The sequence below is a fragment of the Dermacentor variabilis genome, chromosome 6, assembly GCF_050947875.1.
Source record: "Dermacentor variabilis isolate Ectoservices chromosome 6, ASM5094787v1, whole genome shotgun sequence".
In the NCBI taxonomy this organism is placed as follows: domain Eukaryota; kingdom Metazoa; phylum Arthropoda; class Arachnida; order Ixodida; family Ixodidae; genus Dermacentor; species Dermacentor variabilis.
The window spans coordinates 85,023,421-85,048,220 of record NC_134573.1 but is presented as its reverse complement, the minus strand read 5'-3'; the positions used below and the strand labels follow the sequence as shown (position 1 = coordinate 85,048,220).

General features: G+C 48.0%; 1 protein-coding gene across 1 annotated transcript; it reads left to right on the top strand.

Moving 5' to 3' along the window:
- The first annotated feature begins 19,084 nt into the window (after positions 1-19,084).
- On the top strand, positions 19,085-21,088 carry LOC142586202 (uncharacterized). The gene is made up of 2 exons (XM_075697454.1): positions 19,085-20,366; positions 20,964-21,088. Exons 1-2 carry the CDS (start codon positions 19,085-19,087, stop codon positions 21,086-21,088), a joined length of 1,407 nt encoding a protein of 468 aa, XP_075553569.1.
- Positions 21,089-24,800: the final 3,712 nt, after the last annotated feature.

Sequence of the window (24,800 nt, the reverse complement as noted above, 5' to 3'; positions counted from 1 at the left end):
GAGATGTAAACATATTTGCTTGTGCGCTCGTAACGACATGCTCTTTGGTATTTTACTCAATATGGCTATGTTTACAACATTATACGGCCGATAAAACTTATATCCTTACTCAGTATAGCTGTCACTAATTTGCTATCGCAGTCAATGCTCGGCCTATCGGGCGAAACTGCAACTTTTTCTTCTTTCCACTGCATCACATTTCTGTAAGAACAGGATGTCGATCTGCCGGGAAGTCGACCCACATTTTCGTCCACAGGCCAATTCCCCAAGCGAGCTAATCATGAGTATGTCCTTTTTGCGTGATTCACGTCCTATTAAGTTGCTTCTTTTTTCTCTTGTATACCTTTTCTGCCTGAGAGACGTCTTGTTCAGCTGGTTCTTTTCTGTTTTGTTATGTATTTTCCCCTTTCACCACATACGTCCCACACCTGCCTAAGACCTTCTGAGAAGGCTGGCAATAATTCTGGAATCAAAATAAAAAGCGCCTTCTTTGCTTACACTCTCGAATAAGAAATTGGAGTTACTGGGAAGCGATGTTCATGAACGAAATGTCAGAAGTATGATACGCGATGTCGAAGACTGCTCGCGCATTCTATTGCAGTACAGCAGTTCTGTGCCGTTTCTTCCGGACACTGAGAGATGGGGCCGCCCACTATGGAACTACTGCCATTGTGCGAACAGGGGAGAAATAAAGTCAAGGAAAGTTGTGGTGGCCTTGGCCGTTGGTGAGGAGAAAGGAATGAGGAAGGCTCGTAATAGCTTCGACAATGGAAGATAGAATGGAGAAAATGTGTCCGAAATTCTCAGTGTTCGTCCTCGCTTTCAATGGCTTCCGGGACAATCACCCTGATCAAGTTACTGAACGACGTGCGCCCGTATTAGAAGTGTTGCAGACGAGGGGCGAGTCTGTATTTGGTGCGGTACAGGAGGAAATTCATTCATTAAATGTACTCGGGGAGGCCCCTGCGCAGTTCTAATTTTACTGTTCCTTAAGCTATTCTTTGCAGCGTTCATTTTGTGCGCTAGGTAACATAACGAACTAATGTAATTGACAAAGCCGCAATAATTAGGACTACAAAAAAGGCGGGATTAAAAACTTATAGAGGGAGAGAAAAGTGATCTCTTGCATACTCACAAGATAGTGTGTCTGAGTGATCTATTTCACTATCGCTGGTTGCCAGGGGCGTAGCCTGAGGGGGCGGGGGGGGGGGCTTATGCGGCGTCAGCTCCTCCCCCCCCCCAAATTTTTTCTTGCTGTCAGTGTACCGCCGACCAAAGCAACCCCCGGCGCTGGAAACCATTCTGGATTTTGTTTAGAATGTCTTTTTCATGCTCGAAAAGCTATTTCACCGCGAAAATGGCAAAATCGGACTGGATTTTGTGGTAACGCCCATGCACCGGGAGTCACACAACGCAAGCAGCCCCATCCGAGCACAATGTTTCAATGGCGTTTCGATGACAAACGGGCTCACCGCGGCATCTCGCGGAGGCCGTGGATTCTACAGAGCGTATGGATATCAATTCCTAAATTTTATGTGCACAAATCACATAAACTTTTGATGTGAAAGGCGCATTGACATTTCCAAAGTAGTGCTTTAGATTTTCAATTGCGGAACTTCGTGGGTCTAATGCTGTGATAAACATTTGACGACAAAGGGGCATTGACTTTTCTAAAGTCTTACATCGGAACATATAACGAGACACACTATCAGACAAGTTGACAAAGCACTCAGCGATGTCCGATGAGATGAAGCGTTGGGGTGGTTCATTTGTGCCGTCATGTCACATAAAAAATATCAATTTTTTTTCACCTATACGCCAAAGCATCCATGTTAAGACACTAAAGCCAGCCAAGGTCTCTACGCTCTTATTTATTTTTCCTACTTTGACTTTTATCCACGAGGACACATTGGGCGTCTTCAATTTTTTTGGTCTTGATACCCTGCCCGCGGGTTGTCAGAGCCAGCCAGAGCGCATACGTTTTTCTCGTGTTGCCCCGACCACCGCGGGGCGCACATCGGTGCGTGTTCGGTTTGCTCTGGCCGAGTGGATTTTCGCCTGGCAGAGGTTTAGACGCTTTCTGGCTAGTAGACGAGAAAAAGAAAGAATGGTCGCTCGCCGCCATCACTGTGGGGACTCAACGGATTGCAACGCGTTCGCTTGAGGGCAAACTCTGCAGACAGTCTTCGCTCGCCGCTGTAGGATACTGAGCAGTATGCATATGGTTCTCTGAGGACCAAGCGTCTTAAGTTTTTTTAGATATTCTTTGGGTAGCCACATTAGGTGCGCAAAGTAGGCATTCAATTGTGGCCAACATATTTTCTTGGGGTTTCTTAATTTGGTTTCCCCCCCCCCCCCACAAAAAGAAAAAAAATGCATTGTTGCGGCGAAGCGAATTGTTGCATGGTGAAAGTTCGATTTAGTTGCTTTTTCCTTTGCAGAAAGTAATGGGCCACGAGTCGCTTCAGTTGCCGGATACTCTTATTATATTACTGCAGTAGCAATTATATGGAGACTCCAAGCGCATTCCTGCTGTCACTGTCGCTCTCATGTTTCGTATAAAGTCCAAGGGCGATAACATCGTTACCGAGCGCCGCATGCTCTATGTGCGAGTGAAAGCGTACGGGAAGGGGGGGCTGGAATGGGTGAGCCGACGATGGTGACTCAGTCTTGTGGGCGCAAAGCAGAAAAGCGGAGAGCAAGCTAGTCATCTTCCGCCGCGCGCGATACATCGGGGGGAGGGGATGGAATAGGAGTGATCTAGGATTCTGTGAATCTGTGACATATTTATTTGCTTCGTTTGAAGCATTATACAACGTGACTTTTTCTTAGGTACGTACATTTATTGGAGACTTATACATACATTTAAGTATCTTGTTGGCGGATTTTGTGTATACGTGCAGTCAACTTTGTTTCCAGTGACAGTTTCTTGCCCTTTATCAAGCTCCATCTTCGCATTTGTATATCCCATTGTATCTTCGCATTTTTAATATACGAGGGCTAGTCAAATGAAAGTGAGCCTACCCATCCCGCACAATAATGGTTCTGTTCATTATGTGCGACGCATGTGCGTAGAAGAAAGGGATGTCTCATTTACAAAAGTGACACGCAGATGGAAGGATAAAGGTTCTGTAATGCTCTCATACATTCGGTTGAACATGGCTGCGTGACATATTGGAAGCTCCAAAAGTTGCAAAGCGTGGTTCTGTGTAGTTATTGACTGCTTAAGGTATTTCGTAAAAAGAAATTAGTCGCCGTATGGCTGCCGTGTACGCTGGACATCGCATTTCATTGGCCACTGTGAAGCGTTGGAGCAAACGGTTCAAAGGAGGACGTGAAAGTTGCAAGGACGATCCAAGGCGGGACTAAAGCCACCGTGAAATCAACCATAACAAAATCGCAAAAGTTGATGAGGTGATGCGACAACAAAGGAGGACAAGCATCGATGAACTGGCAGAGCGTCTGAACATCAGTCATGATTCGGTTCACGCCCTAATTTATGAACATTTTTGTCATCGGCTTTTGCGTGCGCAAAGGATGCCCAAGATTTTGAACCACCGCCAGAAGAAGGTTCTGCGCCGCCTTGGCTCATCTGATCCGGTATCACAATGAGGGTTACGACTTCTTGTCTGCACTTTTGATCGGGGACGAACCATGGCGCCACTACTACGAGCCTGAAACACGACGGCAAAGCTTACAGTGGAAACATTCGAATTCACCGTGCCCAAAAAAGCGAAGGCCTTCATTTCCGCCGGAAAGGTGTTGTTGACTTTTTTTGCGATCATCAGGGACGATTACGGATAGAATTTGCTAAGTCTTGAGAGAATATCAATTGTTTCCGATGCTGTGAAACGCCGGAACGGCTGCGTGTTGCGATGAAGAATAAACGATGTGGAAAATTGACTAATGGGGTCATCTTGTTCCACGACAATTGCCGTCCCCACATCGTTGATCTATCTAATACAAAACTGGCAACGTTCAAGTGGGAAGCGCTGCAACATCCGCCACACAGCCCAGACCTGTCGCTTGCGACATCCACATTTTGGGACCACCGAAAAAAAAGGAGCTCAAGGGAACCACATTCGTGTCGGACGATGACGTGAAAGAGTCAGTTGAAGAATTTTCGAAGCAGCAACCCAAGGAATTTTATTAGACCGGAATCACGCGACTCCTTAGTCAATGTGACAAATGTCTAAACGCTCATGGAGACTACTTTTAAATAAAGTACTCCGTTTGTCATATATTCGCATTGGCTCATTTTCATTTGACTCGCCTTCGTATATTTTTCAGAACTCCTGCTTTTTATACGTACTCTCTGTTGCGACTATAGTTTCGGTGTAATTGCTCACGATACAGGACTGGTGGCACCTACTCCTGCGTAATGCATTGGAACAAATGCCAGCGTCATCGATATTCTGCACTGGCCGTTGCATACGTACATGAAAAAATTAAATATGGGGTTTTTACGTGCCAAAACCACTTTCTGATTATGAGGCACGCCGTAGTGGAGCACTCCGGAAATTTCGACCACCTGGGGTTCTTTAACGTGCGCCTAAATATAAGTACACGGGTGTTTTCGCATTTCGCCCCCATCGAAATGCGGCCGCCGTAGCCGGGATTCGATCCCGCGACCTCGTGCTCAGCAGCCCAACACCATAGCCACTGAGGAACCATGGTGGGTACGTACATGAATGTAAACACGGTTCTTGAATGACAAAGTTTCATTAACATATTTGTCCTCACCTTGTTCATTTCATGGCCTTCACATTTTTCATATCAGCGGCATGCACTGCTTGGCTGGTTTCGAACTGATATAGTTCTGAAGTTCGTGTGATATTTCCTTTGCTTATTAAATAGACAAAAAACATGGAAGCGTTGATATCAGTTATTTTGGACACAATTTTTGACACATACGAGTATATTCTTTTATGAAGAAATATATATTTTACTTGTTTTTACGGTGCGTAGCGTTCAAGAATTCGTTTGCAGCATCTTTGTCATTGGCAATGCAATTATTATTCAAGTATTTGTTCCCTCGACAAATTAAGAGGAATCTTTAGCTCGGGCACCCACTCCGACGCGGCCTCTGCAAATACATGTAAAACGCAGAAACGCTTTTCTAAGATAACCTCTGGATCGCTTTTCATGAAATGTGTTGCATTCGAGAGAGAAAGTTAACTTGTAGTGTCTGTTGGAAGCGGAATCTCGATTTAGTGCCTGAATTGTGTTTAAAATGTTTCGAAAAATTTGAAAGTTCGAAAAAAAAATAGGAGCATGACGTTTACAAACTAGCAGCTCTGCGTCAAGAACAGATATCGCGGTTCCGTCAAAGGCATCTATTATAACAGTCAAAGCGGACAAATTTGTTATGTCAATTTGTATCTTACGTGAATTGTTACGTTGTGTACAAAAATTCTGCAAAAGCCGTGTTTCCATAATACTAATTTTTTTTAGATTCACGTGTAACATACCACTTGTGTCCGCTGTAGATGTGCTATTATATGAAATTCGCAGAATTGTGATATCATTATTTAGTGTTGAGTTACAGAGTGTTAAACTTGATAGTTTCGTTTCCCGCAAATTTGCGATTTTGGAAGATCTTGAATAATATATTTACCACCTAAATGAAAAAGTTGAAACCAGCAGTCACTAGAACTCCCCCCCCCCCAATTGTTTTCTTTTAAATGCAACAAACTTCGTCAAATGTGGTGCAGTGGTTGCCGAGAAAAACGAATTCCCCTTCTACAAGTATTTAGATAGGCGCACTCTAGGTAAAGCTTCGCCTTAAGGAAAATGCCGAGCTGCAACGTAAGCCATCCCCCCCCCCCCCCCCCCGGAACGACATTTCTACATACGCCACTACTGGTAGCCCGAACGACTTTAAAGCACTGTTCTTCTAACCAAAGTAACTACAGCATACGTTATGGCTAAAATAAAGATTCTTGGGCGTGGCATGCCAGAACCACGATCTGATTATGAGGCGCACCGTATTGGGGGACTCCAGGTTTACTTAGATCACCCTGGGGTCCTTAACGTGCATCCTTTGCACGGTACACGGGCGTTCTTGAATTTCGCCCGCATTGAAATGTGGCCGCCGCGGCCGGGATTCAATCCCGCGATCTCGGGCTTAGCAGCGCAACGCCATAGCCGATAAGCCAACCGGACGGCTGTTGTGACTAAAGACTTCACGTCCTTATGATGACAGCAACACGAGGTCCCCAATTGCCTGTTACATTTACAAACTGAAATGCTATGCATACGTGACAGGAGACTCCAAAGGCGTATCCCTTCGGGTAGCAAAGACGATAACTACGGACTTTGCAGCGCAAGTACTCTTAAAATTTGCTGAAGGGTTTTTAAAATATATTTTGGATTTGTACTTTTAGCGCGTGTTGCTGGTGCTGCTTTTGATAAAATGTGGCGCCTGCGCTTTTTATGTACAGTCAACATACGTTACTTGAATTTTGACGGAAACGTCAAAATTGACCGAATTATGCCGCAATTCGAATTAAAGGAGATGTAAAAAAAAGGTCAATGAACACTGCTTATTCCATTAGCAGTATTTACCGGGGTATAATACACTCCGGCATCGAACGTGCACCCGCTTTCTGTGTTCAACGCAGAAGACTAACGCAGAGATGACAATAAACCTGCTAAACAAACCAGAAACCTAACGCGGCCCCACTTTTTTAGCAGAAGAAATGGCCAAGGGTCTAAATGTGTTTCGAAGTGGCGGACATTTTCCTAAAGTCACTTTTGTAATACGGTCTTTAAAGTAAGCTGCGCCGCAATACAAGTAATTATGCGGCAAGGCATGCGAACGCCGCCAACGCGTTATTCGGTCCAATTTTTTAGGGAAGAAAGTAAGGCGCGCTATAACAGGGGAAATACCGTAATCAGACAATGTGAGCTGCCTTCGTTTGAAAATGTTCTTTGGGCAAGCAGAAAATAATCGTTTTCGACGGCAGATGGTGTGTGTTCAGTGCATTCTCTGTCGCCTAAGCTCTGCCGAGACAGACGCTGCCAGTAAAGAGCTCGCTATTGGGGTCACCATAAGGTTCAGGCTTGTGAAAGGTGGCTGGTCGTGTGCTAATTATACAGAGAAGGTTAATTTTAAGATCGAAGGAGTGAAAATTTTGGACCATAGAAATCCATGAGAGCACACCGGGACCATCAGTAAAAACAGAGTTAACCGAAAAACTGAATTAAACGGAGTCAAATCAGCTGAAGTCTGCTCTATAAATAAATGCAATTTAGAATATTTACGATGCTCCTATGTATTGGCCCATATATTCGCTGTGGTATTTGCTGTACATATTATCCCCTTTTTATAGCAGAAACTACGTTGTTCTTTATTTATAGTATAAATCTGCCCACGCGTTTATATTTTCTATATGGCCCTGCTACGCATATATTTTATTATTATTTTAAATTTATATTATCACGAATTTATTCTCCAATCTGTCTTGCTCTCTGGTCAATATCCAATTAATTTTCCTCTGCGCGTCTTCAGTGGGACATAGTGATGAAGGCACAGTCAGGTGACTGGTGCCATCACCTTTCGCATCTGCGGAAGGACAATTATGTTGGCCTAAGTGGGCGAACAAGCGCTAATTTAAAAATAATAATGTTCTGTGATTACTGGTTCAGACTGCAGCTCGGCGTTGGAGAAGCGCCTCATTCAATTTGGATCTTCGCATTTAAATTTCATTTAATTCATTCTTGCTCTTGCATAGCGAGTCAGACTAAACCTGATCTCTTTTGCCCTTAACTGATTCCCCAGATAGGCCTCGAGCCATCGTATAAATATATCTGTTAATCTCTCTTCGTTTTTCGCTCGCACTACCCCGCATGGATGTGCATCAAATAGCAGCGTAAAACGAGCTCAGCAACAACACCGGCTGACGACAGGCCTTGCTAATTTCATATCATAGGCACATCCAATGATATTTTGGTACCGAATACCGTAAATATGAACCCTCTGAGCGCATACACAAGTTAACTAAGGAATCGTTCCGTATACGCCATATAAAACTGATGGGGAAAGGCAAAGAACTGAAGTAAGAATACGAACTACTGAAGCGAGGAAATGCACTCGGGTGAAGTCGCGATTTTAAATAATGGTTTCTTTAGAGCTCTTTTGGACCTGTAGTATGGCGCATGCGTGCTGATAAGTTCGTCGAACCCTGTGCTGGATTTTTGAGCACTCCAACGTCTGTGTTGTGGCCTCCACTCTTTGATTTTACATTTCTGAATGTCCTATGCATAGGTTAAAATACACAACACAATCATCGCACGTCCAATGAGGCGTTGTTGAACATGAAAGCTCGGGTGACTTACGGTCTCTATTAATATGGACCAGCAAGCTACTCATTGTACTGAATTTATTTTAGATGTGCTGGGGACGTCTGTTGCGAAAATATTGTGTTATGATAGAAGCACTCGAGTATTGATTTACAAGTAAGTTTCATGGGCAATGTGCCGGCCGGTAGATGTGCCGTGCAGGCAATGGGGCAGGCAATGTGCCTGTAGATTCTCTAAATTGGCTATGCGCGTTAGTTATAAGAGATAGCCTATTCAGGCTTGAATGCGCTAGCAGGCATCGCAATGTCCTACCAGCCTCCGAACTTGCTAACGTTATCCAACGACTCTCTTGGAGATCCTCACGTAGTCCATGGGTTCGAATGCAGGAACAGGTGGCTTTGGTTTGACAACACAGTTTGATTTCGGAGGCGCCGAAATGGTTACCCCCGTAGCTTCGGGCTATTCCCGGCTGCATCCTAGACTTTAAAAGATCACTGACTTACGAGAACGTGTCTGCGTCTTGTGTTTCGTGAAACCTATAGCCAGGTTATATTGCTGATAGAAACAACAAAGCTGTCGCACCGAGCAATCGGTGAGTATACGACGCCGTTCGTCAAGACTAGCCTCGTTGTCTTACCGGATCTGCAAACACGATCTGTTTGAATGTGCGACTGCGACGCACTCGCTCGTAAAATCTTGATTGGAGCACAGGAACTACATCGCCAATGTGCTATTGTACGTACGCGAGGCATTTACTGTGTGTTTACTTTTCTTTCGCGCAACTACGTCAGTAAACACAAGACAGTTTGTGTTATAAGATGTGGAGGGAAAAATTACTTCATTTACGACTGGGTTCCGAGCATAACATGCACTGAATAAGAAAGGTGAAACAATTGCTTCGTCGTTTTCTGGTTCCTAGCTTCCTATTTGACGCGCTAAGTTTGTAATAGTCTAATTCGCAATCAGTCGTCTAAATCAATCTTTTGCAGATACTTTGCACCTTGTGAAAGCGACAGCTTATTCTGGCCGAAACAGCTGCAATAATTTCTTGTTACACAATAAATAAGCTACGAAGTTATGAGCCAGCTTTTTTTACAGGGAAACTGTTCGTGGCTAGGGTTACGTGTATTTTTGTTCTGCGTCAACAAAAATGTGGCCGGTCATGCTGATAGTGCAGAAAGGGTCCAAGTGCAATAGCACATATCTCTGTGGACTCAAGGTAATGGGCTCCGGGACCTGCAACGCGCCCTTGAACTACCCATGTCACACCTTGTATGCAAAGTGGTCCCAAACATAAGGGTACGAACGGAGGTTTCATTGCGAATGTTCCCAGAGAGCCCAAAGGAGAACATGCCATAATCACAAAATTGCAAAATCGGATCTTAGCCGAAAAGGCGGAAACGCGTCGGCCGTGTCGATGTTCGCACCGCCCTCTCTTTGTCGACGTTCCAAGCGCTTGCGTATCTAGTTTTCTTCCCTTCCGCTCTGCCATGGCGGCGGTACCGTCGAAACGTCACGTGTGTGTAGTTTCCTGCAGCTCCTCCGGGTGGCGGTCCTGTCATCCACGCGAATGCTTACTAAATTACTAGAAAGACAAGTTGCTCTTTTCCATTCTGAATTTCATTTCTATCGGCGTAATGGGGAGGCCGCGTACAGTCCGGACTGTCGAGGAGCAACAGTCCTACGGATAGCGAAGTCGCGCATGCATTTGGTGTTTTTTCTGCACGATCTTTATCGGTAGTGTTTGATGCCCATAAGGGACGACTGCATTCTCGCCTCTGTTCCTGCCGTCGCTCTTCGTAGGCGCGTTGCTCATTGGGAGCCCGGACAATGCGCGAATGTTATTGAATTAATATAGTAATAACAAAAGTGACACTAGAATGTCTGTGCGCACCTGTCGTCATGATGACCACCGACAAAGACAATAAACGTGTTCATACCTTTGTTCAAAATTCTCTATCATCTCAGTGTCGTGCGCTTGAGAGTTTATCAGTTATATCTATGTGTGTCTCAACCATTAGAAATTATACACTCTGTTGAAGCGAATGAAGGGAAGTACACGTGATCACTGGATCATCAATGCTACTCCGTTTAGATATTGTGTTGCGTATGTTAACAGTGGTTTGTTATATGACGTGATCATTAGAGTGCTCATTTTCGTACGAACTGACACATATTTTTTTTAAATGAGCGTGTCTGTAGTAGGGATACCATTATGAAGACCGAATGAAGAATGTGGTAAACGTGGAAACTTTAAACATGTATTTTCCGCAACTCTTTACTTTTTGTGTTAATTAGTAAGCTCGTTAGAGTTGTACAATTTACAGTCCAAACCCTCAATCAACGATAGGAGTAACTGCTCATCCATGAAAAGAAACATTAGGCTACGTAAGCAAGCTTCGTTTTCGAAGTAGCAAGTCGGCTGCTGTTGCTGTAACTGAGTGCGCGATGAGCCATAAATGACAGAAAAGCGAAAGTCCCCTAGCGACGCGTCTCTAAAGAAACCCCACGGGCTCGCTATGATGTCGTGAATATTTATCACGTCTACTATGGTACACTAAACTTCTGAATGAGAAAGAACGACTTCTATCATTCTTAACAGATTAGAAACGCGATCTTCAAGCTTCCAGAACATCACGTAAGCCAAAACCGGTTCAACTACGAGAAACTACATCGAAATCTGTGGCGTCATCGTGATCTACTCGTAATCAGATTTTATTGTGACAGTCAAATAACAAATTTTTGGCTTTCATCTGTCTCTGTCATCATCAACTTGTTTTTTTTTTTGCCAAATGAAGAGAAATTTATTATGCAACGAATGTTTCAGTGATCTGTAGAAGTTTTCCTTTGAAGTTTCTTAAGGCTCCATATTCCATTCTTTCGCAACTTAGCAGTGATGAAAGTGGAGGGAACGTACTCTATATACTAGAGAGTGTGGAGATGATCTTGTTTTTTATGCGCTTAGCAATATTTAGGAACCAACTCCGATTTCACTTCACTGGCTAACCGTATTCAAGCGCCGATTCCGAAGATTGCGCAGCCGAACGCAGCACTGAAACCGCACCGTAGTACAGCACCATCACGCCACTGTTCGGTTACGCTATCGCATTGCGGTGCTACAGTGGTATTACTACTAGTACTGATGGTAAGCGAAGTATTCTCATATTCTTCCCGCTGTTGACAGTTAGCGTTTACCGACGCTGTCATTCAAACGCTGAACCTCTGGATTCGAGGTTTCAATAACCGAGCCCCTGGCATAACGGGGGAGTCGTGGCGGTCACACGCTCTAGTCTCTTGTTAGGAAATCACAAATCACCATACAGTACAGGCTGTGTCATAGAACATCGCGGGCCCACATAAGAAGCTAACCAAAAGTCAAGACCGCATTCTCAAAGTCCTGCAAACTAACACCTTTCCCCATCTATCTTCTACCTACCACTTCACCCCCTACATGTCCTCTCCACTTTTTCTAATTTTGTGGAGCGCAGAACACCCTTTACCACTTGGTAGGCGGCTGTACAAAATCACCCCTTAGCAAACCCAACCCATATAACACACCTGAGCGTTGGGAATGAGCCCTAGGAAGCTTAACTTTCGCAGGCCAGCGTGAACTGGTAGCGAGTGTCCTGGAAGCGGCGAAAGCCTATGGAGGCCATCCCGAAGACAGCAATTGAACAATTTCTGAATAGAGATGCTTATTCTTCGCTCTCACTCAGGCGAAAGGTGCCGATAATGTCGCTTATAGACAACCACCTTCCCTCGCCAACGCAGCCCGTGGTTCAGAACGGCTCCTTGAGGAAGAGGTGCTAGGAGGTTGCGTTGGCTTCCCCGCACGCGAAAGCACGCTGGTAAGGAAAGCGCCACCGATAACACATATTCTTACGTAGATTCACACAAAAAAGCATTGTGAACGCATTCTTGGTCACCAAACGGTGTTCGCTCGTAATAATTATTTGTTTGGTGATAGATCATCCAAACTCGAAATTCGAAAGCGCTTCCAGTAATGAAAGGTGATTTTCATTTCTCTAACGTTTCATCAAATATATGTTCAACTGCAACATCATCTTCAAATCCCTTTGAATAACTTAAATATGTTAAAAATCCCGATTAAGTTTCATTAGAATATGAGAAATTAAAGCAGGGCAGGCACATAAAATTAGCGTTGATACCTGAACGAGAAGAAAGGGGGCTAACCGAGGGGCCCAATTTTTATTTGTCGTATCTTCAGAAGCCAACGAGCACTGACACCAAGGATAACATAGGGTAAATTACTTGTGCTTAATAAATGAAATAAAGAAAAGATAAATTAAATGAAATAAGAGTGGCTGAAAAAACAACTTGCTGCAGGTGGGGAACGATCCCGCAATTTCCGCATTGCGCGTGCGGTGCTTTACCAATTGAGCTACCGCGGCGCCCTTTCTCCATCCACTTTCTTGGGTCTGTGTTTCCTAGTAGAACGCTGGTAGTGCTATCCAGCGCCACCACTCACAAACCTTGTCGGCTGATGTGGACCATCCTTTCTGCCGCAGGCGTCACGAGAACGCCTTTGTGCCAACAAGCGTATCATTACCATTCAGCCAGCAAGCGTTTCTTTCGTTCACCAAGCAGTAAGTGCATTTTCGCGGACAGCACGTGTTGTGTTGTCAAGAACGCTTCAGAACACACAAACACACACGCCGACAGATAGAATGAGTTAGTTCATCTGACATGTAATCGCACGAAGAAACAAACCGGAGCTTTTAACGCACACACTCCTACCATCTAACTAGCCTGCCGCGCCAATTTTATGTGTGGGACTCCGGTAGGTCACAAGCAGCGCTCAGCTCGGCTGTGTTATGCAAGGACCAATGCATCGTTATCAGAAACGGCACTCTGCGTGTTGCTGTCAACACAGTTTTTCTTGTCTTGTGCCAGAAAGCAGGTTCAAGGCAAATGGGAGGACAGGCATTCGTTGCACGCAAGCGAGTTGCTTAGTGCAACGGAGATTCTGGATGGTATATCTTTACAACTCTGTCTCAGAGCAGGTATAGGAACTGCGTGTTGGTTTTTTATGCGGTATTAGTCTCGAAGCGTGTTCTCTCAAGAGTTCTTTGATCAGATGTGTCCCGATGCGAGCCGAGCTCAGTGCTGGCTTGTTTCCTAGTAATCTACCGCGTTTGCGCTTCTTTTGTTTTATTTATTTCCATTTCCGCGAGGCGCTGTTAGAACCACCCGCTGAGAAAGGTTACACCTATCGATTGACAAAGATGCCTCATTCTCTTGCACAACCAACATTAGCAATATGTTGACTGTGTGAGCAATATTCTATTGGAATATTAGGCACGTAACTATTATTTGTGCGTAAGGCACTCCTTGCTTAACACTTGTAAAATCTTCTTTTTTTGTTTGCCGTACAACTATGGGAAACATATGTCCGAGCTTTGGAATATATGAAAGAAGCCAATCAGGATTATTATTGAACAAGGCTCAAGTGTTGTCATCCGCTTGTCCACTTTCTATCACACTAAATATAATGAGAATGAAGCATCCATACTTGCACAGACTGCTACGCTGGGACAGCGTATTTTTGTCACTGTCAAATTTTCACTTTAAGTACCCGCTTTTAGCCGGGGTGGAAAAAAAGCGTGGAAACGATAAGCAATGGAGGCGTACAAAAACAAAGTTCCCAATAAGGGCTCAGAAAGTTTGGTGGTGGAAATTCGCGGTTTCTCATTTTTTAAGGTCAGCGTACTTGTGTAGGCAACCAGACCTATACACCACGGGATATGAATACTCTTGCAGCCACAAAGCCCATCGTCCAAGCCTCCCTGTGGGATCTTTTAAGGACGAAAGCCAACAGAGATGGTCCGTTACGAAATAAAAGGGCCTGCCGTAAAAATAGGGGCGGAATTTCACGAAATCTTACTCATTTCGCATTGGAATGGCTGGCAAGGCTCTCTGCAATGCCTGTCTTTGCGAGGAGATGCTAGCACACATTCTGTGTGACTGTCCTGAATATAATGTTCACAGAGATTCCTTGGCGTCCGTTTTAGCGCACCTTGACAATAGACCATTGTCAGTTGAAACTATTTTCACATATTGGTGAAAGAAGACATCGCAAATCAAGGCGATGAAGGGACTACATCTGTTTGTAAAAGAGACGGGCTTGGACAAGTGGATGTGACAGTGATGTCACCTACAAAGCAATAGTGACGAACTGTAGCTGATGATGTGTGTGCTGTGCTATGTGTTCTCTCTCTCTCTCCCTTCTCGCCATCTTTCATCCCCCCATTCCACTTCCGTGTGTAGGGTAGCAACCCGGTTGAGCTAAACTGGTTAACCTCCCTGCCTTTTCTTCTCCACTTTTTCCTTCCTTCCTTCCTTCATGTTCCTATGGGTGGGGATCGCAACCAAGACGAAAGACTAGATGAAGTACCCAATACGATTGTGTACTTCCTCTTGTCTTTCGTCCAGGTTGCGCTGCCCACCCATAGGAACATAAATCACCAACTCTCCCAGCTTGCCGTGTTAATTCCTTCCTTCCTTCGCCACTGCCCACACAACGGCCAAACATTCGCGCTCGGTAATAAAGTAGTTCCGCTCCGCAGGTGACAAAGACGGCTAGCGCACGCGATGACACGTTCATGGCCGTGTTAAACTTGTGCCAAGACGGCACCAATTGCGTGGCCACTGGCATCGGTGCGCACCTCTGTAGGGCCTGAAGCAGCGAAGTATACTAGAATCGGTGGGGTGGTGAGAATGGTGGTAAGGAGAGAAAAGGCCGTGGCCTGAGAGGATCCCCATGAAAACGGCACACTTTTCTTTAGCAGATCTGTGAGAAGGCGTGCTATGGCGGCAAAATTTTTAACAAAGCGGCGGAAGTAAAAGCAAAGGCCCAGGAAACTTGGCACATCTTTTCCGGATCGTGGAACAGGGAACTCTTCCACGGGGCGAATTTTCTCTTGGTCCGGTCAGATGCAAGTCTCATTGACGACATGTCCAAGAACAGTAATCTCACGGTGGCCGAAGTTACATTTCTTGCAGTTGAGCTGTAGACCAGCGTTGTGAAAAACGGCAAGTGCAGCTGAAAGGCGCTCTATGTGTGTGCTGAATGAGGGCGAGGACACAATAACATCATCGATGAAGCAGAGACAAGTCGACCACTTGAATCCTTGGAGTAATGTGTCCATACGCTCAAAAGTAGCCGGAGCCTTGTATAGCCCAAAAGACATAACTTTGAATTGGTAAAGACCACCAGTCGTTATAAAGGCGGTCTGTTCATGATCTAGACCATAGACAGCGATTCGCCAACATCTCGACCGCAGGTCGATGGACGAAAAATACTGTGACCCGTATAGGCAATCGAGCGCGTCATCGATACCAGGTAGTGGGTAGGCGTACTTCTTCGTTATGTGGTTGAGGTGGCGGTAATCGACGCAGAACCTCCATGAACCTTCCTTCTTTTTGCCCAACACGACAGGATGGCGAAATGGTGGCGAAATGGTGACGAAAAAAAATGGTGGCGAAATGCGAAAGCACCCGTGTACTTAGATTTAGGTGCACGTTAAAGAACCCCAGGTGGTCAAAATTTCCGGAGTCCTCTACTACGGCGTGCCTCATAATCAGAAAGTTGGTTTTGGCACGTAAAACCCCATAACAAAAACGTGAACAAAATCAGTGTGACTTAAGCGAATTTCGTGTGGGGTCGTAGGAACGTCCCGTAGAGGCAGGTCAAGACGCACAGTACTCGAGGAACAATCGAAAAGCGCTGACTGGGTGGAGAGGAAGCCTAGGCCTAGGATAAGGTCATGGGGGCATTAGTCAAGCACAGTGAAAAGGATGACAGTATGGCGGCCGGAAATGCTCACACGTGGAGTACACATTCCGACCACGGTCACCGTGCTACCATCGGCGATTCGTACGAACCGACTAACGGCAGGCCTAACAATTTTCTTAAATCGCGGCGTTGGCGGCTGGTCATAATCGATATGGTGTGCGCCGGTATCTATGTGGGCTGTGACGGGTGTGCTATCTACTTCGACGTCAAGAAGGTTAAAAATTAAATTATGGAATTTTACGTGCCAAGACCACTTTCTGATTATGAGGCAGGCCGTAGTGGAGGACTCCGGAAATTTCGACCACCTGGGGTTCTTTAACGTGCGCCTAAATCTAAGTACACGGATGTTTTCGCATTTCGCCACCATCTAAATGCGGCCCCTGTGGCCGGGATTTGATCCCGCGTCCTCGTGCTGAGCAGCCCAACACCATAGCCACTGAGCAACCACGGCGGGTGTCAAGAAGGTTATGTCTCGTAAACAGCGCAAAGTAGGATTTTGCGGCGAATCCGATATTGCAGCACCACCTACAGGTGTCTCATTGCCTAGTTTTCCTGCTGGGACGGGCCTTGGTAGGTCGGCGACGGCGAGCGGCGAACGTGGGGCGAACGTGGCTGGCGACGTTGAGGCGAGGGCGAGCGAGCATAGCGAAGAGTCGAGGTAGGGGCGTCGGAAGCGTCGTAGAAGCGACGGGGGGAGGAACTTCGGGGAGAGCTTGAACTCTGGAAGTGTTTCGAGGAGGGGACGGCCAATGGCTCCGGCAGTGATGGGAAACGTGACCGATTCGGCCACAGTAGAAACAGACCGACCTGTCGTCAGGTGTACGCCAGTCGGATGGATTCCTGGTAGTGTAGGGATAACGGACACTGTGAAGTGGACTGCGATAGGACCGATGCATAAGAGTAGGGCGGGTGTCAGGGCGACTCAAGCAGCAGGCTCTGGGAAGACCCATATTAGTGATTTCCTGGCGAAGCACGGGCTTGATCAGCGATATCGTCTTAGCAGTGTTGTTCCAAAACGCCTGTTGAGGCGAGGCAGGAAACGCTACTTCGAGATCGCGGCGTACAATTCGGGTCACGTTTTCGCTTGGTGGTGGCGAGCTAGATTGGTCGGTGGAGTGGATGCAGGAAGAGGTCGCTGCAGTATTTGGAAGCTGTGTAAGCTGATTGTCAAAAACCGCCAAAGTATTCTTGGCAGCCTCGTGATACGACGTGTTAACCGTCAATATCAAGCAGCATCTCGATTAAAATACCTCCTTTGGTCACCGCTTTGAAAGAGCGCTCCGAAACGCATCATTGACACTCGACGATGAAAAGGAGCTGTGCCTTTGCTCTCGACGTTTCACTGCGGAACTCTTCAACCAGCAGCGTCATCGGCTTCCAGCAAACATTCAGTGCTTGCAAAAGGCTTCTCTCCTCTCTGTAGAGCACGCACCAGAAGCAATGCATGAGCTAATTACGGAATTGGCGAAACAGTTTCTCTCCGTGGAAGCCGCGTACGCTTGCGAAACGCAATGGACGAACGCGAGGCACGTAAAATGGGCCTATACGAATACAACCCCTGGTTTCCGGGCACAGGTCGGTTCCAACAGGGACGCGCAGGGTTGAAATCCCTTCGCCGAGTGGGCCACGGTCGCCGTGACAGTGCTGCAGAGGCCTTTCTGAAACGCTGGAGCAGAAAGATCCTTTAGCGACATGAACATTGTGAAGAACGCGCGTCGTAATAGGTTGGACATTGACACACTAAACGCGCTACCAAATGTGCCGCACGGGCTTCGGACGCACAAAAAGAATGCCACGAATGTGGATTGCCAAGTCACGTGATAGCGAAAATCAGCGCGATGGCATCGTACTTAGCGGTACAGCATGATGATCTTCAAGCTGCAACTATAGTGCTAGCTGTGTGTACCGTAGGACTCATGCCATAGCTTCCTGTAAACTTTTATTGCCTGCGAGGCTGTAAAATGAGGAATTTCGAGGCCCAGCCATTCCTATGTTTCTTTAAATTTATACATGTGCATATTGCAAGTTTCCTGTTTGTTGGCCTTTATATGCTGTACTCATGCGGTCTAATTGTGTTTCTTTCCTCAAGTTTGCAAACACATTATATTCTTACGCCTTGCCATATGTTGTGGGCTACTGTTGTGCAATATAGTACGTTTTATTCTTTGCCAATATGGCTGGTTGTGCGCTTAAAAGTATCCTAAAATGTCTATTTTGCGTTATGCAAAATGTGAACAAGGTGAATGCACGAGCCAACGTTTCGACAAGTGGACTTGTCTTCTTCAAGGCGACGTAGGCTTTCCTCGCCACAGTATATATAGGTGGGGTTCTTCAAAAGTTCACCTATATATACTGTGGCGAGGAAAGCGCACGTCGCCTTGAAGAAGACAAGTCGACATATCGAAACGTTGGCTCCTGCATTCACCTTGTTCTCGTTTTGCTCATCGTCTTGAATTTCCATCTCCTGCATTCCCCGTCTTTTTCCTACTTTACGTTATGTGTTTCAAATTCTATTCTAGACGCAGCGGTTAACACCCAACTCGCGGCCATGCATAAGCGAATCGAAGATCTGGAACACGGGACGATGCAGCTGAGGCAACAGCAACATCACCATCACCTGCCTGGAAGGGCCGGGGTACCATCGTCAAAAGCGGTAAACGCACCGACCATCCTCGCCTGCGACAACAACGCCAATGCCACCCGCACCGGGGCAGGAGGGACGCACGGACAGTTGTGTCCCCCCAACACCTCTGCATAACCATCATGGCTGTGTCCCGCAAGTCCGACAATAGCCGCATAGTCTGGCAGTGGAATTGCAGGGGCTTCAAAAACAAGAAAGCAACGATGGTGCAATACATGAAAACGCTTGCCAATACCAAACTTCCTGTCGTGATTGCCTTGCAAGAACCTTTCGATCGGGCCCAGCTCCCGGGTTATGTGACGTGCGGTCCCCCCTAGGAATCCATGGGGAGGGACGTCAGGGTGTGCACCCTGGTTAAGCGCGGGACGGCCTTCATCGAACACGAACTCGTGCTCCACGAGGAGTCGGGCATAGACCATGTACTGATCGAAGTCGTGCCGAGTATTGGAAGCAGGAAAACCGGCCTTTTCGTGCTCAACGTATATAGCTCCCCCTCGCAAAGATACCGCACTCACGCTTTCGACGCCCTCTTTCGCGAAGCGATGGCCAAGGCCGCCTCTAGTCCCTTGCTGATATGCGGAGACTTCAATGCGCCGCACACGCAATGGGGATACGGAGCCAACTCGCCGAAAGGGAAGAGGCTAGCCGGACTGATGGACGAGCTCGGCCTGACAGTACTCAACGAACCTGCTTCGCACACCAGGATCGGACAGGGAGTGTGCCGCGACACGTCCCCCGACCTCTCCGTCTGGTCAGGCGCGGACGTGGTCACTTGGTCGAACTCCTTCGAGGACCTGGGGAGTGACCACAGGATCCTGTGCGTGACCGTGGGAGAGGATGAAAGCGAAGAGGGCGTCTGCCGAAAGGCGAGAATCGTAGACTGGGACAGATTCCGGAAACATAGAGAGCAAGACAAGAAGGAGGGCCCGATCGAAGACATCAGCGAATGGTGCCGAGTACTACTCGCAGACGTAGAGAAAGCCACCGATGAGGTCGAATGGACGGACTGGCGACAAGAACCAACCAAAGAAGAGGCAGACAGGTCCCGCGGAGCCGTGGGCGACGGCGCTCCCCAACCGTCCAGAGTGGACAGCCGGCTGGCACATCTTGTTGCGGCCAAGAAATCCATGCAACGGAGAGCGAGTAGGCAAAAACTCAACAGGAAGATACGCAAGAAGATCGCCGAAATCGACCGGGAGATTGAGATGCATTGCGCCCGCCTGTGCGAGCAAGAATGGCAGGAGCTGTGCGACACGATGAACGGGAACATGAGCGCTGGACGCACCTGGAAGATTCTCAGGCACCTGCTCGACCCGGGAAGCACCAGAACGGCGACCCGTACAGAGATGGCCAAGCTGCGACACAAGTACAAGGACGACCCAGAGGCCTTCGCGGAAGAGATCGTGCAGACGCACCTCGCACGCCCGGAAGGGCAGAGTCACCCAGAGTACTGCGGGGCTCCCAACGAGGAGCTGGACGCGGACTTTTCCGTGCAGGAAATTAGAACGGTCCTCCAGCTACTGAAGGCCAACTCGGCGCCCGGTCCTGACAGGATCACCAACAAAATCTTGAGGAACCTGAACGACGACGCCATCGAGAAGCTCTGCGAGTACATCAACGCGTGCTGGAAGGAGGGCCAAATTCCGCAAGAGTGGAAGACCGCAGACGTTATACTGATACCAAAGGCGGGCAAACCGCTGGAGGTCCGAAACATGAGGCCGATCTCCCTCACGTCCTGCGTCGGGAAAGTGATGGAGCATGCCTGCCTTAACAGGGTGACGACGCTGCTCGAGAAGCAGGACGCCTTCGGCACCCACATCATCGGTTTCCGGAAGGGACTTTCAACGCAGGACGCCATGCTGCAGATCAAGGAACAGGTCGTGAACGCTCTGAGCACACACGTGCGCGCCCTCCTCGGGCTAGACCTCAAGAGCGCCTTCGACACTGTGAAGCACATGGCCATACTGGACAAGATCAGCCGACTTGATCTCGGGGCGAGGTTCCACCGATATGTCAGCAGCTTCCTGAATGGGCGCGAGGCGACAGTCAAGATCGACGGGGCCCCACCACGAACGGTCCGCATGGGTGGTGCGGGAACGCCGCAGGGCTCCGTACTCTCCCCCATGCTTTTCAACCTCGTCATGATCGGCCTGCCGGAGCGTCTTGACGCGATAGAGAGCATCAATCATACGATATACGCAGATGACGTGACGGTGTGGACCACGGAGAACACGAGCGTCGGCGAAATGGAAGACCGACTGCAGCGGGCTGTCCGGGAGGTGGAGCGGCACGTCGAAGACACGGGACTCGTCTGCTCACCCGACTAGTCGGAGATCCTGCTCCACAGGCCGCGCAAGAAAGGGCCCCTTCCGCAGGCCGTGCTGGACGCTCGTCGTTTGGGCGTCCGCGTCACGACGAGAGAGGGGACCCGAATACCGACGGTGTCCAAGTTGCGAGTGCTCGGCCTGTGGCTGGAAGAGAACGGTGCCAACCGCGAGCTGGTTGCCCGACTGCAGAAGAAAGTGGCCGCCGCCACACACCTCGTGCGACGGGTCGCGAACAAGAGGAAGGGAATGAAGGAACACAACGTTACGAGGCTGATACAGGCGTACGCGCTGAGCCACATAGCGTACGTCGCCGCATACGCCGACTGGAACAGGAGCGAAACCGACAAGCTGAACGTGGCGATCCGCAGGGAGTTCAAGACCGCCCTGGGAGTACCCCAGTACACGCCAACCCACAGGCTCCTCGAGTTGGGCGTACACAACACGCTCGAGGAGATCGCCGAGGCGCAGAGAATCGCGCAGCTGGAGAGGCTGTCGAGCACCGTAACGGGAAGACGAATACTAGACTTGCTCGGGATTCGATATCACGAGGCGCGTGGACTGAAAGAATCACTGCTACCGGAAGTTAGGGACGCCATACAGACGGAAAACATGCCGAAGAATATGCACCCGCTGCATGACGTGCAAAGACGTATACGCAGGGTGGTAGCAATCCTCGAGAAGCATGGAAGACAAGAAGGCGTTCTCTTCGTCGATGCAGCCAGGTACCCGCGGCCAGTCGGTGACTCTGATGGCGACGAGGAACGTCGACCACCACCGCCGCAACAAGGGAATGTGCGAGACGAACCGCAGTTACCAGCACCACCACCACTACTGCTACTACGACAAAAACGGCAGCAGCAACAACGGCAACATCGACACGGTCGGCCGACGGCGGCGGCGCCCGCCTTCTCCATGGCAGTCGTACATACAAAGGGAACGATCCGAGTCACGGCATCAGCGAGGCTGCCGTCGGCCGAAGCAGCGGAAGAGATGGCCATAGCCCTCGCGGTACTCAACGGAGGTGCGGAGGATAACCTGATCATCAGCCACTCCAAATCAGCGATTCGGAATTACACCAAAGGTTGGGTGTCGGCGGATGTGGCACGCATGCTCAACACCCGGGCCGGGGACTTCGGATCCGGCACGATTACAAACAAGTCCCTCAAGTGGTTCCCCGCGCACGTCGGGGAGCTTGGCAGTAACAACAACAGCCACGACAATAATGACACCAACAAGGCTAACGGCCGAAGACGCAACGACACTCCACCCAACCACAACGAGCGCGCCCACCTCGTCGCGAGGCAGCGTACCCGCCGCGACGCGGTCACCCAGAGGGCAGCCGCTGCCGTTGTTGTGCGGGACCCCAGCGGAGGAGTGACGGCGACGGCGGCTGCCACCCCGTCTGGCGCGGCCGCTGTTGTTACCAATACAACACAAATCGCGGCGGACGGAGCTGGAGATCACGAGGACGCCGACTGCGCTGTCAAGGAGTTTCCGGCAACGTACCGGGAGGTGCTTGGTCACTATAGGAAAGAACGTAGAAAATATCCACAACCCCACGGGCGCCTAGACAGGTCCCAGGCGGTCGACCTGAGACGGTTGCAGACGGGCACTTTCACCAGCCCCTACCACCTGCACCGCCTGTGGCCCGCGCTGCACCCGTCGCCCGGCTGCCCGTGGTGCGATCACGAACGGGCCGATATGGCCCATGTGCTTTGGGAATGCCGACGCCACGTGGAACAAGGACAAAGAGGAAGGGGGAGTACAACAGCAGAACCCTCTGAAGTGGGGCGCCTCGCTGAGAGATGGCAAGCCGCCCTCCTCAGCGAGGCACCCGAAGACCAGGAGTGGGCCGTCCAGCGGGCCAGGGCCGTTGCCGAGGATCTCGAAAGATTTTCCTCGGGCGATGGAACCCTGGCAGCCTAGCCCCGGGCACCAACATCAACAACCGTTGGACAAATAAAGTTTATTCCTATCCTGTCCTTCTAGACTGTTTCGTTCGTTGCAACTCTGCACTTTTGTTTAGATATGTTCAAACATCTGATGGCATGTTGCAATTCATGTGCATGGAAAAGTTTTCATTCCGTACGAACTGGGCGGCCTTCGTCTACATCAATATTTCGTTTGCTTGGTGCGGAAGATTAAACTCTGCTTTACTTTTCTATTGTATTGTATTTGGTTGATCAACACGTGACGTAGTGAAATATGTATTTGTCGTGTTTTCTTCAGCAAGTATCTTGTTAGGTTTTCTTAAATCAGTGTTCTAAAGGATCGTATTCTCGAGAACCTTTTTGCCGTGTGTTCATGGCTTTCACATGACAGCATGTGTATAGTTTCATGAAAAATTTTTAGTAATAAAATCTACATTCAATAAGCTTTCAAGTGTATTTGTGAGTGTTGTGTTCGTCAGCCTGAAGCCGAGGATAGTGTACTAATGTCACCAGTTCGTTAAAGTGCCTTTTAGCAGTGTAAGTGTTGTATCTGACAAATCAACCAGACGACTAAAATTTGGTTTACAAAAATGAAATAAATTTGGTTTACAAAAATGGCACCAAAATACAATATAGAAATGCTTGTCGTAGTGCTACAGACTAGGCACCAAAAATCATTTATCTTGTTTAAGAAGTCTTCAGTGTCAACGAGAAAAGTTTTTTGTCTTTTAATGTTTTTACAGCTGTGCATTTTGTTAAAATTTCAGTTTCGATCTTATAAGCCTTTTCGTACAGCCTTAAAGTACAGGTTGTTCATTTTTTACATGTTTAGAGAGCAGGGATGCTTTCGCAGCTCGACTTTTATGAGCGCGCAAGCTTTGACGGTTTGCGAAAACTACGCCTGTCCAAAATTATTGGAATCGAAACGGGAGCTCCTTTGTTATTCGTTCATACATGTTCTGCGTAGTTACCTGCAAGGAAATATGACTTGAGAGTTGCTTTCTATCTTTTCAGGTAATACATGCGCCAATAAGAGCGCTATATACCCGGAATATGTTAGAAAATCGTTTGAAACCAGAATTTAGCTGCATGCTGAATTTTTTTGCTACTTCTGGCTACTTTAACGTTGCTAGCTAGCTACTTGTGCTCGCCGGCATTTGGCAACACTGTTCGTCCGTGCGAACTGGTTGATAGCTTCCAGCATTTCCTGTGTTCTTCGTTCACCTCACTGTGACATCTTTGGTATATTCCTGCGTATTCACTCGCGTTTTATGGGCTTGTAATTGCCCCGTAGATCACCTGCGTCTCAGTCACATCAAAGGTGAGTGGGTGTTTCCAATTGTCCTTGTTTTTTCATTACAACGCGATCAACAAAAGCCCGTCTTCCGCGCACCGCTATGTTCGATTTCATTAATTGTACTATCCTTCGGTCACGAGAATTGGATGTACAGCGCTAGAGTTTTGATGTTGAATATGGATTTTTGACCTTGGTTAACTTCACAGTGCGCTTATGGCGACGGAAAGCAGCTATGGGCGCAAGCTAAAGCAGTGCATGTTGTGCGCCACAAGTTTTGGTGCGGTGTTTGAGCACCAATTCAATTCAATCTTAATAATGAGTGTTCATGCTCTGCCATTTTGGTGGAAAAGAATGCGACCTGAAATCATCCGATCTGTACTGTAATCAAAGATGTTTCATTCACGCGATGCCGTCCAGCGACGTGCGTCGACCACATTTTGTGCCGGGGGCCTTGTAGCGTAGAGAGGCGGTGGTATCGGCGAAA

Coding starts and splice junctions, on each gene's coding strand:
- LOC142586202 (XM_075697454.1), top strand. CDS start 19,085: ATGGGGAGGGACGTCAGGGTGTGCACCCTGGTTAAGCGCGGGACGGCC. Junction 20,367..20,963: donor CGACGCCATCGAGAAGCTCT/GCGAGTACATCA, acceptor CGATATACGCAG/ATGACGTGACGGTGTGGACC.